At 40.0% G+C, this 13884-nt stretch overlaps 1 protein-coding gene across 7 annotated transcripts in view; it reads right to left on the reverse strand.

Moving 5' to 3' along the window:
- CA8 (carbonic anhydrase 8 (inactive)) overlaps positions 1 to 13884 on the reverse strand; it is a 72921-nt gene that overhangs the window by 37671 nt on the left and 21366 nt on the right. For 6 of the 7 annotated variants that reach the window (XR_016465193.1, XR_016465194.1, XR_016465195.1 and 3 more), the window contains exons 4-7: positions 9543 to 9638; positions 6341 to 6403; positions 4948 to 4996; positions 1537 to 1649 (exon numbers count right to left, since the gene is read on the reverse strand). Coding sequence is in view for 4 of the 7 variants with exons in the window: in XM_090137622.1 (XP_089993748.1) it covers positions 1537 to 1649; positions 4948 to 4996; positions 6341 to 6403; positions 9543 to 9638 (321 nt within the window). In the remaining 3 variants the exon portion in view is untranslated. Of the gene's footprint in view, positions 1 to 1536; positions 1650 to 4947; positions 4997 to 6340; positions 6404 to 9542; positions 9639 to 11580; positions 12274 to 13884 lie in introns of those variants that run through there. The other variant, XM_090137620.1, reaches the window with a different exon arrangement.

Genomic DNA, 13884 nt, shown 5'->3' on the forward strand with positions numbered 1-13884 from the left:
AAAATTCTAGTCTTTTCTCTAAAAACTATGCATCTATGTGAAGACCTCTGTTTAAGAAGTACTCAAGATGTGCTCAATAATTAAAGCAAGAAGACAATGCCAAATAATGAGTTTTGATAACAATGGCACAATATTTCTCTCTTGAAGATCTATCCCCTTCACATCATATTCCACCATTTTGTCTTGTGGTAAATGAGCACATACATTAATTAAAGTTGCATTTTTCTGCTTAATTCTTCTCTCTCATGCACCCTTCACACAATCTCCCAGCGCACACAAATACCTTGAACTGTGCCCTCTTTTGTCCATTGACTAGATTAAAAAGGAATAGAGAAAACAAAATATGTAACTAGCATGAAATCAAATTTTATACAATGACTTAGTCTTATGAGTATGGTTTTCACACTTCCAGTGAAGTCCTCTTATTTATCCATATCATTTCCAGGCAATTAGCTGCTGTGTTACAAAACAAACTGCCTTTAAAGTTATTCTGAATCTAATAGCACCAATAGAGTTATGTTTCCATCTACTCAGTAGTAAGCAGCCATAAAACTTATCCTTTTGTAAGCAAAGAAATACCAGATTCAAGACTGATAGATACGTTTAACTTCTAGCTAACAAAGAAATAAGCTTACTGGGAGCAATCACTTTTACCTGTGATTAGAACTAGAATTCATTTTCTGTGTGAAAATAATCAATGCTAATTCAAAATGATAAGTCATTAAAACATTGTGCTGGGATTACTAGCAGAATTTTAGATTTTTAAAATTGAAATAACATGAACTTATCACCTTTTATATTTTTTTCCTTCTATTTGCACATCCTCCAGATCAGGCAATAAAAATTAATGCACTCAGCTTCAGGGATTCTAGATAGTTTCACTTAGGTTATATCCACATTTCTCAAGTTGGGATTCACAGAATGAAGGAGAATAACTGTCAGGAGCTTTCACTATTTTTACTGGGCTTATTTGCAGACAGGTTTGCAATTTCTTTCATTTGACTGTTAGATATTATAAAGAATATACTTTAAAATACATACATATAAAATTAAATCTAAATAAGTCGTTTCCATTTGACATTTATTACAAAATAGAACTAAAAAAAGAGCAAGGTAAGCAATGTATAGTTCATTTCAATACAGCTAGCCTGTACTATGTTAACATTTTTTATTCTCCAGGATGTAGTGTCTCCCTGTGCATTTTTGTTCCTTTAACATCAAAAAGCACTGTTATTTGAAAGCTTACAATTACAAAGAATTGAATTTCTTTTGCCCATTGACTTCTTTCTTTTCTTTCACTTTGACTTAAATAAAGAATTATTTTAAATGCAGATGATAAATGATAACAAGGTTTTTCATCTCTGACCTTTGCGATGCCTTCAGTGACTCAAAAGGTTAACCTTTACTTGAAAAGCCATGTACTGATCTAATGGGATCTTCATGGAGAACAGACATAATGCCCTGATATATATATTTGCACACTATAACCTTTAGCTCATAACCATATTCCAAGGTCACTTCAAGAAGAACTGTTACCTGCACTTGGGACACAGTCAAAGGATAGCGAAATAAAATCCAGGTGACACCTTCGCTGCAGGGTGGAATTGTTAGGGAGCCCTCATACACCCAGTAGTCACGCAGTAGAGGATCTGAAATTAAAAGAATTTTTAAGGAAGAGGATTGATGGCTTATGACAGCCATGAGCCTTCTCATATGATGAAGTTAGTATGCAGAAATCTAAGGTGTGAATTTATGACCTGCTAAGTACTGTTAACTACTTTCTCATGTGAACACACATAAACACACGCTTATTGCATAACAGTAACTTCTTGTAGATTATAGAATCACAGAATCATAGAATTGCTCAGGTTGGAAAAGACCTTAAAGAGCATTGAATCCAACTGCAATCTAACCAAACTACACTGAGCACCACATCCAAATGGTTTTTAAATAAAAACATTCAGGGATGGTGACTCAATCACCTCCCTGGGGAGCCTAGTCCAGTGCTTAGCAACCCTTTCTGTAAAGTTTTTCCTGATATCCAACCTAAACTGGCGCAACTTGAGGCCATTTCCCCTCGTCCTGTCACCTGCCACCAGTGAGAAGAGACCAATCCCGCTCTCGCTGCAATCACCTTTCAGATATTGGAAGAGAGAAGTAAGGTCTCCCCTCAACCTCTTTTTCCCCAGACTGAACAGCCCCAATTCCTTCAGTCTCTCCTCGTAGGGCATATTTTCCAAGCCCTTCACCAGCCTTGCTGCCTTTCTTTGCACCTGCTCCAGCACCTCAATGTTCCTTCTGTACTGAAGTGCCCAAAACTGAACACAGTACTCAAGGTGAGGCCTCACCAATGCCAAGTACAGGGGCAGGATGACTTCCCTAGTCCTGCTCACCTCACCATTCCTAACACATGCCAGGATGCCACTGGCCTTCTTGTTCACCTGGGCACACTGCTGGCTCATATTCAGCCTTCTGTCCATCAGTACACCAAGGTCCCTTTCCAGCCACACCTCCCCAAGCCTGTAGGGTTGCCTGGGGTTATTATTTTAAAGATCAAAATGCCACTTTATAGAAATGGCAAATAACATAAGCCCAATCCCTTAAACTAACAGAACAAATAAATAATATGCTGGGAAAAAGTCTCCATATTTCCTGATTCCACATTCTCTATTGCAGTAATTGTTGTTAGACTTGCCCTCATTTGGGCCTAGCTCCACATCTGAAAAAGGAATGGAGGAATGAGAGCTCTTCTTGCCACTCTGGTCAAGTAGAACCTCAAGCTTACTACTCCATGGAGCTTACAGTTCATAGCTGGATTGAAATTTCCTATCTCCAAGACAGGCAGACAACTTCATTGTGAAAAGACAGCCCATTTTGAAAGTAGAAAGGCTGCAGTGATCAAAAAGTGACTAAATTCTACATCCAAACAAAACTTTTCCGTTTCATAATTCAGGTGCCATATTTTTCGAGATGCACTACTGTCTCCTAGCTCTGGAAAAGTGAGTTGAACTTCATGGAAAAAAAAAAAACAACCCTTAAGAAATCACTTCGTTTCTCATGAAAACAGATCACATGGAGCTGTCCTTTGCTGCTCCATAAGTGTAGGTCACACTCACAAATGATTTCCTGACCTAGCTGAAGAAATAGAATATATTGCCTGATCATAAAAGAGGGTAAAAGCAAACAAACCTGGAGAGGAACTGGACACTCACGACATGGGAGACCTGAGGGAAGGTTGTGACTAGCTTGACAAGGACACAGTTTGAGGTTGGAAATTGAAATAAACTTGTATGGTTGACCTAACCTGTTACTGCCCTTTGGTACTAGCTAAGAGGAATATCACACAGAATAGCGTGATATTAGATAGATATCAGACAGAATGGTGTGATATCTATCTATCAGTAGAATTAAATCTTACTAATGAAACCTGTGCTCCTCACTGAATGGATTTTGTTTTGTTGGTCTCATTTTCTTTCTCAGTTACAGAATTTCATAGCAAGAAGTTGCACTGTCAAGCACTCAAAAATTAAGAACTGCAAGAATTAATTCAGCCCACCATGTGCATGCATTGTAGCACAGTCTCATTACATGATCACATACATCATTTACTTGCAAAGATGTATGACTCTATCTTTAAAAGCAACAGCTAACATTCGGCTTTTTCAGTACCATATGTGGTCCTAGGTCTATTCAAATCCTGCTTCTGACAAGGACAGTTCTTTTTTATTTTTTGTATTTCTAGTGCACTCATTTCTTCAGTGTCCAAGTGCTTCACATACATTACTTCATCCTTCCAGAACCTCAGTGAGGTGAGGAAGGACAGTTTACCCCCAATTTTTAAAGCTGGGGAACTGAGGCACAGAGAGATTAAGTTGAAATGCATCTATTCATTTGAAGTGTTCAATATGAGATGCTTAGAACCTGATTTCTCAGAGTAGTTAACTTTCTATAGCACTTAATGCAGTCAGAGCACTGCTCCCATTGACTTCAGTTGCAGGTATAAGCACTCAGCACTTCTGTAAATCAGACCCCTTGATCTCAAGACGGGCACCTAGAAAATGAGGAATACAGAGTTAGAGTTCACTTATGAAAATTTTGGTTTATGTGACTTGATCAGCATCAAGCCAGGAGCTGTGAAGCATGGGTTCTGTGAAAATAACTTCTGGTAAAGTATGTTTTATAATACATGTTTATGAAAGGGCACAGGCAGCCTTAGTTCCTGCAATTTCTAAATGCTGAGCACTTGACCTTGCAACCTAAATAATACTCCTTTGATAAAATTAATATAGGTTAATAAATAATGGGGTTGTTTTGAAAAATTGTTTAAATATCTTATTACTGTGGCATGGAATTTAGTTCAGAAGCATTCCTTGAAGAAGTATTTATTTCATAGAATTTTTTTTAAAGAAGTTTTTTTTCAAGGCTAGGTAGAGTGTTTCTTATTGTTATTATTGGCTATATGAATTTGAATTTGCCTGCCACTTACACTACCCTTTGTATCCTATACAACTGCCTTCACATTATGGAATTGTCACTGCTTCCAAAACACTAACTTGTTAAGTGGGTAACCTTCTACATTTTGAAGTGAAAGCAGGCCTCTGTTTAAATAAATCATCTCCCTATTTCATGTAACAGTAGAGAAAAGATTACACATCACTATCCCTGTAGGTGAGATAATAAATCATCAAGAAATCTAGACACAGTGTTGCCAGCAGTGCACGGGCTGCAATATCACATTCCACTCACTTGAGAAAGGTGTGAATTTATCCCAAGTTCAACAGGAACTTCTACCCTACTGCTATTAGCACCGTTACGTGGAAAACTGTATTATCACCTGATGGGGCATATTCTCAACATTGCAGTTAAACTGTTCTTTAGTTCAGGACCGTTTCAGCCTTTGCAATTACCTAGTAATCCACCCACATAAAAATAAGTAAAGGCACCTACCTGGTAATAAAGAGTTGGGATTAAAACAGGGTATAGTTTTGGACTTTCCCTGAAAAAATGAATACAGATCAATCTCATCTCTAGCTATGATGAATGGAAAGGTAAAATACTGTGTGTTTTCTAAAATAAAACCTTGATTTCCTGTGGAAACACTACCATCATTTAATCATCACTGTGTTTTGTTCCTTGCAACCACATAATAGTTGTGGTTTTGTCTTTTTGATTTTTTATGTATTTTACTCCTAAGATTATCATAGAAATTTGCTAACTTACTGCCTTTAGTAGTTGGGCTCTTCTCCAGGCCCCAGCCTTAAAATACTTTCTCTACATGAAATTCAGGACTTCTACACAAAATTAGTTTAAAAAAACAAGGGACAAAACAATAATTTCTTTGACTGACAGAAAAGACTTACTAAATACTCATTCCACTAATTTAATGCAATAAAATTTTATGTATGCAGAAGCATGTTTGATGCTGACCCTCCAAAAGTCACTAGCATAAAATGCTCATAATGACAACGCTATTCACCATCTTTCTCTACTTAGCTTTGCCTTCAATGATGAAGCTACAAAGTTCTGTGGACTAATGTTTCCACAGTTGCCTTAATAAACAATGAGTTTGTAATATTACATATAATTACTGTTTACCATATATTATTTGCCTAAAAGATCTTAATTCTTTTCCAGTAAGTCTCTCATTTTTCTGTTCTTCACCATCCTCTGAAGTGAATGGCTCGTCTCTTCAAGCCCAAATAGAACGCATTAATATAGCACAAAATACTTTAAAATCAAAGGTAAACATGATTATTTCTTTTATAGACAGAGAGATGGAAATAACTTTCCCAAGGTAATAGTGTTAGCATTCTGGAGAGTGCTCAAGGCTTCTAAATACAGCTATACTTTTTATCTGTTCTTCAGTATCCCCACATATAATCCATACAACAAGGCAGCACTGTGTCTTTGTTGATTTCCCACTGCAAGTTAATAAGAGTGTTCAATGCATCTATTTTTTTCCTCTACAAATAAAATCCACACAAGTTTGGAAATGCTGTTACTAGTGTTCACTAAGCATTTTGTCACAGTGCTTACATTCATACTGACTCCATACTGATAATCACTGGAAAGGTGGTACTTGAAATTAGTTACCAGTAAGACTGATCAAATTTTCTAGACATCACCAAAAGGATTTTAACTACAAAGACTGTATATTACCTGAAAACACTGTAAAATACTGAGCTTCTGATGTAGGCCACTGAACTACGGTTTTCACACATGGTTTTACTATAAAGGAGTTTGAAAACATTCTTTCAGTTTCAGTGTTTCATACACACTTTTCACACACTTACTTCATCTCTGGTTTGTGAGGGAAGCATCTCTTCAGATGATGTCTTACCTTGTACTGGATGTCCTGGAGAATTTCAGTTACAGCCTTTAGGCCTACATGCTCTTTTCCTATCTGAAATAAAATAAGCAAAGATGAAATTCAGTCTTTCGCTGTTTCTGAACCTATAAGGCAAGACAGAAGTCAACCAGAACACTAAGTTCTGAAATTATTTTGAATTAAGCTACCCAACCTCATGTTAATCAAATACACTGATACACAGCAATTCCAAACAATGAAATCCCTATATGGGCATCAGCCAAAATTAAACAGGATTTGAAAAACTTCAACATGAAGACAGAAACTGACAGAACAAGAAAAAGAGCCACAGTTAAGTCTGGTAAGTTTTGACTAACCCTCTTTTGTAGCATATACTGCAAATAAATTCAAAATCATGCAGCACTGTGACACATAATTGCCAAGAATACAACTTGTCCTTACTAGTTTTTTGTCAGAAAACCACACAGAAAGGAACAGAATGAACAAACATGATGGACATTTTTTGAATTTGCTCCCATGGTGCTGTTAATTTGGCTCTGAGGCTCAAGGGATTGTTTCTTCCCTACCTGCAGAGTTCAAAATGGCAGATCCTCCCCCTCTATGCACCTCTGGGCTTTTGCAGGCGAAAGTCTGACTCTCTGCAGCACTGTCCTTAAAGACTGAATGTCTTTAAGGTGTGGAAGATGGGGTTTTGAAAAGAAACCAGTTTCCACAAATGTTGTTCACTCTGCATGATGATTTCAGTTGCTTCTGATCTACTTCACCATCCAAAGATCCTACTTTTACCTTCAGAACAACACTGGCAAAATAGAAAGATTCAGAAAGGCCTTCCACTTGACTTCTTTGCCAGTGCATATAGGAGGTGAGGGATGAAACGGGCATGAGTGAAAACAGAAGAACTGGATGAAATTTGTTCATTTCTTGGGACTTTGGAATAGAATCACAGAATCACTGAAGTACTGAATCACAGGATGGTTTGGGTTGGAAGGGACCTTTAAGATCATCTAGTTCCAGCCGCCTGCTATAGGCAGGGACACCTCCTCTAGACCACGTTGCTCAAAGCCCCATCCAGCCTGGCCTTGAATGCTTCCAAGGATGGGGTATCCACAACCTCAGTGGGCAACCAACCTGTTTAAATGTCTCAGCACCCTCACAGTAAAGAATTTCTTTCTAATACCTAGTCTAAATCTACCCTCTTCCAGTATAAAACCATTTCTCCTCATCCTGTCACTACATGCCCTTATAAATGATATAGTCGTCATTGGAAGGAGATAAATGAACATCAATAAAATGTAACTTTATTTCTAGAAAATTAAGAGAATTTTCTCTTTTCTAAAAAAAATGGAATTTCTATTTAAAACCTTCAAACACGTCTGGAGCTCTCAGTACAAAAAAGACAGAGAGCTGTTGGAGAGGGTCCAGAGAAGAGACACAAAGATGATCAGAGGGATGGAGAACCTCCCTTATGAAGACAGGCTGAGGGAGCTGGGCTTGTTCAGCCTGGAGAAAAGAAGGCTGTGGGGTGACCTCATTGCAGCATTTCAGCTCCCAAAGGGAGCATACAAACAGGAGGGGAATCAACTCTTTGAAAGGGTAGATAACAGCAAGACAAGGGGAAATGGTTTTATGTTGAGGGAGGGGAGATTTAGGTTGGATGTCAGGCAGAAGTTCTTTACAGAGAGAGTGGTGATGTTTTGGAACAGGCTGCCCAGAGAGGTTGTGGATGCCCTGTCCCTGGAGGTATTCAAGGCCAGATTGGATGGGGCCTTGGGCAGCCTGGTCTAGTAATCAATGGGAAGGTTGGTGGCCATGCATGTGGCAGAGGAGTTGGAGATTCATGATCCTTGAGGTCCCTTCCAACCCAGGTCATTCCATGATTCTGTTGGTTCTAAATTGCACCCAGGTCTGTCAGTTAGGACAGTGAGACCATTTTTATTAACCTTAAAATGATGTGTTTGAGAACTGTGGTGTACAACTATTATATTTTCATGCCTTTAGTGGGAAAAATGGTCATTTTCCTCTCTCTGTTACTTTACTAAGTAGATGAAAACTGTTTTACCATAGTCAATTTTAGTTATGTGAACCCCTTCCTCACCAATGAAAAAGCACTTTGGAATGCTTAAAAACTCAGATTAAAGTGGAAGTCCAGAAATAGGAAATGTGTCATTTAAGTTTTATGTTTGGTTAAGAACTTACATATAACTTTTTACCATCTCCAAGGTTACCTCTCCTGGAATTAGAAGGTGACTTACATAAGCAATTATGACACAGCCCTCTAGGACACAAAACTGAGAGAACAAAAACTTTCTAACCATTTTTAGCAGTTCTATCTCAGTGTTGGAGACATAACCAATGTACCTTTACATTCCAACAGAGGTAATGCTCAAAGGCATTCATAAACTTGTAATGAAAAATGACAAATTAATAATATCACTGTGAAAGAAAAACCATTTGATCTAAGCATGAATTCTAAACTTCTTCCTACCAACCTATTTAAATAAAAAAGTTTGCCACGTCTCATGAGGACGATGAGAAACTGATAGTCTTCTTTATAGGGTGAAGCCCTTGAAAAATTTTGAACAGCAATTAGATTATGGGCCTAACTTCCCAGCTTGCACATTTCTCCCCAGTAGGCCTCAAATCTCTATGTCTCTGGCTCTTCTGAGAGTCTGCAGAAGATTCATTACAGTCCCAGTCTGATGTCTCTGAAGTAATGTGATCCTATCTCACATTTCTCCCATGTGAAGTAATATGCTTGCCCCTGTATTTAAAAAGACACCATTCTGCTACTGGTTTTTGTGTCAATGGGTCATTAGGCTTTCTTTTCCTCTTCCGTCCTCTCTTCTATGTATTTCCCCAGTTCCTGCACAGCAGGCTGGGGCTGGAATGGAGAACACAGCAGAGAGATATCGAAACGCCTCCACCTTCTGACAGTCCCCTCACAGGCATAGTGAGTGGATGCCTAATTACAGTCAGATGGCTTGATTACATATCAACTCTTCTTTAACTAATGTACATTAAATATACCATTTAAGCAAGATTTACTCATTTAGCATATGCACAGAGAAAAGGACAGAGAACTATCTTTTGACTAGAATCCCACAAGTTATACATTATTTTATGAAATTACTAAAAATGAAAGAAAATGTAAAGGAACTCATTTTCCTCATACAAATGACATTACACGCTAACACATGGAGTACAGGAAACTTACCTGTACAAATAAAGCAATGATAGCTATGCCATGCTTCTTCCCTACCGCTTCATCAATGCTGCTGTATAGTGTGGAGTTCCAGTGCATTAGATGAAGCTAAAACAAAGAAGTATAAATAGATCAGTACAGAAAAGTTTTGCATTAAAAAAAAAAAAAACACCAGAAATTAATTTCAATTAACAAGGCCTCCACATGCTCAAGCATATACATGCATGTACATGCCTGTGTCTGTGCATGTATGTATAAATGCATTTCTATTAAAAATATGAAGTATTCCAAGGGAAAAAAAAAAAAACTGCAGAAGAAATTATTTATGGTCAGTTACCAAATGTAACAAAGGTGTAGATAACAGTAACTCTCTTACTTTGAAATAACCAATGTAGCAAATCCAGTCTGCCAAGGCTGCCTCTCCCTCTGCCAGGTATGACCATGATTATGGACATAGGCTGTCCAGATATGTACCTGACTGACTGACTGTTCTATCTCAATGATACTTGTCTCAAACATCATCTTATAAGATGAGTCATTCAAATCTCAGTAGTGAAAGTAGGTGAAGTGGTATAAGGACAGGTTAAAAAGAGAAGTTAAGCAGAGAAAATGGCTGGAGAAGCACCTTCAGGACAGGAGAGAAAGAGATGCAAAATGAGGAAAATGAGGGCCCTCAACTGCCTTCTTTCACTACAGGATTTAATGAATGGATACAGGTCAGGCAGGAGACACCGGATGGTAAACTTGAAGTCTGTTCTAGTGAGGTGTCAGAGCTGTCTGGCATGATTTGGGAAGTGATGTTTGAGAAAAGTGCTATAAAACTGACTAGCAGATAGGAAGGAAGGCCAAAAGGGTGTAAGGAAGGACGGAAGGAAGGGAAAGAAGGGGAGGCAGGGAGAGAGAGACACTACCATCTGCTGTGAGCTAATATGCATTGCAAGCACAAGTTTTTCCAGTACTGATGCTAAAAAATATTCTCTGCATCTGGATTTGGTAACACTGCAGAGCTTAGGCATCCTAAGCACAGCTGATTTAAAGTTTATTTGCTAATAACTTCTGCACACTCCAAACACATAAAACAGCTTTAAAAAGTGGGCATTCTTAAATTTAACTCCCGTAGTAAAATCAAATGATCAATATTTTGATTAGACATGTGTAAGAAGTTAGTGTAATTCTCTTAACATCATTTCCACATTCAGGCACACCAGTTTTTAAAACAGATAGCGTATCTTTCTATTTGGTGTTTCAGTTTTGCCCAGTAACTGCCACTGTGAAAGGCTTCTGACAGAGCAGGAATTAGCTGAGGAACTGCAGGTTTCAGAAGATAAGTACCTCTCCCCTTATTTCATCTCTAAGGCACTACTCCAGATTATTGCAATTTTAAAAGCCTTTCTCAATATGAACTTTTAAATGAATCACAGAATCATGCAATGGCCTGGGTTGGAAAGGACCTCAGGATCATGAATCTCCATCCCCCTGTCACATGCAGGGCCACCAACCTCCACATTGATTACTAGACCAGGCTGCCCAGGGCCCCATCCAATCTGGCCTTGAACACCTCCAGGGATGGGGCATCCACAACCTCTCTGGGCAGCCCGTTCCAGCACCTCACCACTCTCTCCCCAACAGCTCTCTGTCTTTCTTGTACTGTGGGCTCCAGACCTGGACACAGTACTCCAGATGGGGCCTCACAAGAGCAGAGTAGAGGGGGACAATCACCTCCCTGTCCCTTCTGATGGAGCCCAGGATACCATTTGCCTTCCGAGCTGCAAGAGCACATTGCTGGCTCATGTTAAGCTTTTCATCCATCAGGACCCCCAGGTCCTTCTCTGCAGTGGGGGGGGATTTACCACCCCGGTCCCCACCTAGATGTTTAGGGATGCAGGGCTCAGGGACGTGAGAAATACTAGAATCCTGGCCGCCAGAGAAGACTGAGGCAAAGAACTCACTGAGTACCTCAGCCTTCTCTTCGTCCGTTGAAGCCAGTTCTCCTTTTACATTTACCAAAGGAAGTACACTCGCTTTGGCCTATCTCTTCTGGCCAATGTAGCTGTAGAAAGTCTTCCTATTTTCTTTCACATTCCCTCACCAAGTTCAGTTCCACCTGCGCCTTGGCTTTCCTGATCTCACATCTGCAAGTCCAGGCAACATCCGTGTATTCTTCCCAGGTGACACGCCCTTGTTTCCAGAGCTTGTATGCACCTTCCTTTGCCCTCAGCATGCCCAGCAGGCTCTTGCAGAGCCATGCTGGTTTCCTACCTCCTCCACCTGCTTTCTTATTCAGAGGGATGGAGAGTTCTTGTGCACTCAGGAAGGCATCCTTGAAGAGTAGCCAGCTCTCCTCAACATCTTTGTTCTTAAAGACAGCATCCCAAAAGATCCTGGCCAACAGTCTATTGAACAGCTTAAAGTTTGCTCTTCCAAAGTTCAGAGTCCTGATGCCACTCTTCACCAGGCCCACATCCCTGGAGATCACAAACTCAACCAGGGCGTGGTCACTGCAACCCAGGCTGCCTCCAACCTTAACGCCTTTAATGATCTCCTCTGCATTGGTGAGCAGCAGGTCCAGCAACACTTCACCTCTGGTTGGTCTGTCCAATACCTGGACCAGAAAGTTATCATCAGTGGATTCCAGGAGCCTCCTGGACCTCTTGCAGCTCGCCATGTGGTCTTTCCAGAAGATATCCGGATGGTTGAAGTCCCCCATCAGGATGAGAGCCTGTGAGCACGATGCTTCCCGTGTCTGAAGCAAAAAAGCCTCGTCAACAGTCTCCCCTTGATCAGGTGGCCTGTAGTATATGCCTATCACCAGCTGGCCTTTGTTAGTCCCATCCCTAATTCTAATCCAAAGGCTCTCAACCTGTTCCTTTCTGTTTCTCAGAGGGAGCTCCTCACAGTCTATCCACTCTTTGACATAGAGAGCAACTCCCCCCCACTTCCTACCTCGCCTGTCCTTCTAAAGAGGAATACTTGGAATACCCCTAATGGTGGTATTCCAGTTATGGGAGTCATCCCACCATGTTTCCGTGATAGCAACAAGGTCATAACTTTCCAAGCACATCACAGTTTCCAACTCATTCTGCTTATTTCCCAGGCTGTGTGCATTGGTTTAAAGGCACTTCAGCTGGGATTTCCGTCTCACTACCTTTGTAGAGATCTAGGATCCCCTAGAACAGTAGCATCCCCAGCATCCCCCTGTCCCAGTCCCCAGTTCAAATGAATCTATCATAAATCAAATCGAATTTCAAACTATCATTGCAAATAATTCTATTTGTGTCAATTAAAGGCATTTGCTGTACTAAGAAAGGAAACTTTTTTTAAAAAAATTTGCACATGAAAACACTAATACATACGTTCTTGATTACAAAATTTCTAGACACCCAAATGCTCCTTGTTAGAACTAATTTGTTTTGAACATACTTGGTGTCATATTTTATTGTACATTACAAGCTTTTCTATACATTTAATTTGCCTTTGGCTTTTATAGGAATAAAAACAAAAGACCAAACAATAACAATCCAATCCCTAACGCTCACTTCAGCCAACAGAACGGCTGCCACTCAAGAAGAAAGAGCACTGCATTTTCCGGAGAGAGCCTGGAGTGTGCAGGAGCCATCCGCCAGAGGGGGCTCATGCAGTCCCATCACCCCAGTCAAGACCTGACATTAAGGAGGGAATGTGAGCCAGCTGTGGGCAGGCGGAGCGCACACAGGAAAGAAAAAGGTTGCAGTGACTGCAATCCTGATGGCAACGTCCTTGGTGCTGTGGAGAACAATGCTACATGGCAACGCTATTCATTTTGTTTGAAATGTCAAAGCAAGCTTTTCCTTCGGAGACTGGAACAATAGAGCTGAGAGCGATAGCCAAATTTAAAAAGAGCATTCCTTCGACTGTGTCAACAGGCAGGTCCTGGCTAGGGCTGCCATGACATTCAGGAGCTTGCTGTGCTCCTTTGGAGGTGAAGTCTGTAATCTGATGTTTCTCCATGTTCTGACAATTGTTTGTTTCTGAAGATTTGAAAGGCAAACAGCCTCAGAGAGAAGAAAACAAACAAGTACTTCATGCTGTACCAGCAATAACGCCGGTGCATCCAGATACAAGTTGTTGTCCTGTCTCAGACAGCAGGCTTATCAGGGCAGAGACCAGTTCCTATACTAACGATATATACTGGCTAGGTATATAGCTGTATATATATATATATACACCTCTTCCCACAACTGGACATGAGAAAAGTTAAGTATGAGCTACCCATTATAAGGATATCTTTAGGCCTTGGCATTTACTTGAGGAAAGAAGATTCTCTGCAGACCCTCAGAGCCTCTTTCCTCCCCACCAACTCAGTGGAAGTCAGGAT

The sequence above is a fragment of the Phasianus colchicus genome, chromosome 3 (genome assembly GCF_987193195.1).
Source record: "Phasianus colchicus chromosome 3, bPhaCol1.hap1.1, whole genome shotgun sequence".
Lineage (NCBI taxonomy): Eukaryota > Metazoa > Chordata > Aves > Galliformes > Phasianidae > Phasianus > Phasianus colchicus.